Source organism: Musca autumnalis, unplaced genomic scaffold (assembly GCF_047663935.1).
Source record: "Musca autumnalis isolate F117 unplaced genomic scaffold, ASM4766393v1 scaffold_2, whole genome shotgun sequence".
NCBI lineage: Eukaryota > Metazoa > Arthropoda > Insecta > Diptera > Muscidae > Musca > Musca autumnalis.
In genome coordinates, this window is record NW_027411755.1 from 47,246,500 (window position 1) to 47,250,544 (window position 4,045).

General features: G+C 41.5%; 1 protein-coding gene across 1 annotated transcript; it reads left to right on the top strand.

Moving 5' to 3' along the window:
- Positions 1–1,345: 1,345 nt before the first annotated feature.
- Positions 1,346–3,670, top strand: LOC141392771 (uncharacterized). The gene has a single exon (XM_073965739.1). It carries the CDS (start codon positions 1,682–1,684, stop codon positions 3,590–3,592), a length of 1,911 nt encoding a protein of 636 aa, XP_073821840.1. The 5' UTR covers positions 1,346–1,681; the 3' UTR covers positions 3,593–3,670.
- Positions 3,671–4,045: the final 375 nt, after the last annotated feature.

Consider the following 4,045-nt stretch of genomic DNA (forward strand, 5'->3'; position numbering starts at 1 on the left):
GCAAAACAAAACAAAACTTCAAAACAAATAATTTGCATTTAAAATACTATGCAAGAGGAGCGAGCACACGCCTCATAAAATGTTACCAAATTAACGAGCAACCTAATTATACCAACAAACCAACAAAAACTGCGGGAATTAAGGCAGTGCCTTTAAAATTTTAGGTTTTCGACACCAAATATTAGATAATAATGCAGCAGCAACCCCAGCCCAATACGTCAAATTCTATATAAATATTGCAAACCAAGCCGATAAAAAGAAAGAAAAAATTCCCCAATGGCAAAATTTTGCATAAATAAATAAGGTGAGGAGTTTCGAGATGTGTTGTAAAAACAACATGGTCAAAACGACAATTTAAAATCGAGTTTGTGGGTAGATGAATGAATCAAACAAATACTGTTACATAATTTCTTTTTGGCCATAATATAAATGGAACAAAAGCCTGACTGACTGGCTGGCCGGTTGCCGGAATTCCACAAGAAAGAGAAGAAAAGAAGAACAGCTGATGTGAATAAATCTTAAAAGCTGTTAATGTTTTGTTTTGGCCAAAAAAAAAAAACACACAGATATTATGTCATAGGTGTTTTTAGTTTGTGTGATTACAGGGGTGTAGCTCGGATTTTTTTCAGTCAGATATTTATTTGGGGGTGGAGGAGATATTTTTTAAAATCTCCCAACTTCTTCCTTGAATGTTGATTCTCTGTCACCTCTTCTTTTTGTAAGATCTTTATGACCATTTTTGTTCCCTAAGCCTCTGCCCCCCTGTTTGCTTAGTCTACGCCCTTTAGTGCCCCGCTTGAGAAGTTTTTTTCTGTTTTGTTTTGATTGTCATGACAAATGTTGAGTGAAAGTGTGCGATTCATCAACAACACCATGGCGCGTAAAAATCTTTTACTCATTCACGCAGCCCTACCAGCCAACAAGCAGCCGAGCCGGACAGACAGACATGCATTACAGCTCACTAATGCCGGTTAATCATTGACAAAATTGTTTTGTTGGGCATCCCATGTCACCCAGATTCATGGCACTCAATGGTGTTGGTGGTGTTGTTTGGTTACCAATGCAGCAGGTAACACGGCTAAAATGTAAGCACGCGTCATAAACCGGTTATACACGGTAGACAAGCATATCACCATCTTAAGTGGTTGTGTAGCTGATCGCTTGTCTGACTGACTGGCTTATTTACAAGTTAAGATTTCAACAAGCCAAGATGAGGGAAGAAACCAACCAAACTCACAGACAACCAGTTAGCTCAGTGTCACTCTATCTGACTGACTGACTAGCTGGGTGGGTAATCGAATCCAAATGCTGATCAATTTATTGTGTGTACGTCGGTGGCAACCACGACCACGGTCAATATTTAACGCACCCAACATACCAAGGGTTATTACGCCCTGACGCATACGCAGCAGAGCAGTAGCGTTGTTTTACAATAAACACCACATTTTCGATTTCGTAACACTTGACACGATCAGCGCAGCGCTCAACCGCTCACTGTTTTCTTATGGTTTCCAAACGCCGGTTGTTTTGTGTCCGTTTCTTTGTGGACCATTTATTATTTACAAAGGCATAAATAGTTTTAAAACTTTTCGGAACGGATCAGTTTGCAACTAACTGTTCCCGGCAGACAAGCGATTCGGGAAGTAAACGAAAACAACGAACAAATCTGTAACGCGAAACAATGCGTGGTGTGGTAGTGTTTTGTGCTGTTTTGGCAGTGGTCCCTGTATTTGGAGCCCAAGATGGATATAAATATCGTGAACCTGCACCGGTTGTAGAAAAAAGTGGACTACCCACGCCACCAATACCCTGTACCCATGGTTTTACTGGCTACAATTTTGATGAGGCCACAAAAGCTTTGATAAATGCCCAGACTCAGGCCAGGATTATTAACAAAGGCCATGCCGTAACTGAACATAATTTGGAAACCGCAGCCAGTGGTTATAGTCCTCAAATTGGTACTGCCAGCCAAGTTGTATCTGGCAGCTTCCAAAGTCAAAGTAATAACTTTGTGGCTGGTCAGGGTTATACCCAAGGTGGAGTATCTGCAGGACAAATTCCAGCACCTTCGGTAACATATATTCCATTGTCAACAGGGCCACAAGCTCCACCTCAGGCACATCCCATAACACAAATTCAACCACCATTGTCGGCCCATAGTCACACAATTTCCTCGACAACAGGATCTGGAGCTAGTCACAGCAGCTTTAGTTCCTCAGCTAGTCAGCAACAACAACAATTTGGTTTAAGTGCCAGCCAACAAGCTGATGGTTACAAATATCAGCAAGGCAATAACGGTGGTGTACAACAACAACAGCAAGTCCACATTTCACAAACGTTCCCACCTACTGGCCCAGCACCTCAATATAAACCATTGACCAGTGGCCCAACATCACCTGGATTCGGTAGTGGTCAATACTCTTCCCAATTCGCCGGTGGACAAAAACAAATCTCTGGACACTATATTACCAAAACTCCAACTAATTTTGCAGGACAACAGCAATCCACCGGTCAATATGCTAGCAACTTCGGTTCCTACACCTCCTCCCCCGGAACCTTCGGTGGTCCACATTCCTATTCCTCCTCTGGAAATTTCGGCGGAGCCCAACAAGGTGCTAACTTTGGTGCACATTCCTCTTCCTCCACTGGAAACTTTGGCGGTGCACAACAAGGTGCTATCATTGGTGCACATTCTTCTTCCTCCACTGGAAACTTTGGCGGTGCACAACAAGGTGCTAACTTTGGTGCACATTCCTCTTCCTCTTCTGGAAACTTTGCCGGTGCTGAATATGCCAGCAACTTTGGTGCCCATTCCACCTCTTCCTCCTCCTTAGGAAACTTTGGTAGCCAGCAACAACAACACTTCTCTACATCAGGCCCTGGTTTCTCCTCAAACTATAACTCGCAACACCATGGCAGCTCATTATCGCTTGGTGGTAACAATCAAGTACTTTCCACCTTCTCTTCCTCCAACTTGGGTGCCAATGGACTTAACGGCCAACTAGGCAGTGTAATACGTGAAACCGTGGCACAAGCTCCCCTAGATCCCACCGCAGAGAAACACATCTACGTACACATTCCACCCGAAGATTTGGATGGGGATCAACAGCAAGAAATTCCAGCACCACAGTTTGTTGCACCACCACCCAAGAAACACTACAAAATTGTTTTCATTAAGGCTCCCACACATCCAACACCCAATTACAGTCAATTGGCTGCCGCTGCTGCACCCAAGGTTGAAGAGAAAACTTTAATTTATGTCTTGACCAAAAAACCCGAAGAACCTTCACTGCAAGAAATCCAACAACTAACCCAAGATACCTTCAAGAGCTCCAAACCCGAAGTATATTTCATTAAATATAAGACACAAAAAGAAAGTGATGCCAATTCGAATGTTGTTAATCCCGCTGAAATTGATTTGACAAATGGTGGCAACGATGCCAATGTTGGTATTGATATTAGATATGGTGGCAGTGTGGGTGGAAGTAGCACCAGCTATACAACCAGCTCTAGCAGTATTTCATCAAGTTCATCTAGCACTAGTGAGTCCGAGGGTCCCAGGCATGAACTGTATGGGGTGCCATTACAGTAATTGTTGTTTCTATTAATTTATATTTATTATTTATTTTAATTTTTCATAATTTATTTATTAAATAATTAAATATTTTTATACGACGAAAAATTTTATTTGGATTTTTATTTAACCGAATTTATGTGCCCTGAGTTTCATTCACTTCAGTATTTCATATTTTTTGACATGTGGAAGAATATTCTAACTTGTGACCTTTGGAGGAACATTCACCACTATCAAGAGGTAGTCAATATTTTTATTATGCCAAGAAAAATGATTCGTCTATTAGGAATTGTTCCAATCCAATTCAATGGTTATTTCGTCTTTAAGGATGGAAAGTAAGAAAATCCGTATAACTAGAAGAGCAAGTGTTTGTACACAATCCTCGCACAATTAACAACATTTGTGAACATGGACCCACATTTCGATGTAGGCTCCACATATCGGTAACCAAAGATTTCAGAGATTTTTTGA

Coding starts and splice junctions, on each gene's coding strand:
- LOC141392771 (XM_073965739.1), top strand. CDS start 1,682: ATGCGTGGTGTGGTAGTGTTTTGTGCTGTTTTGGCAGTGGTCCCTGTA.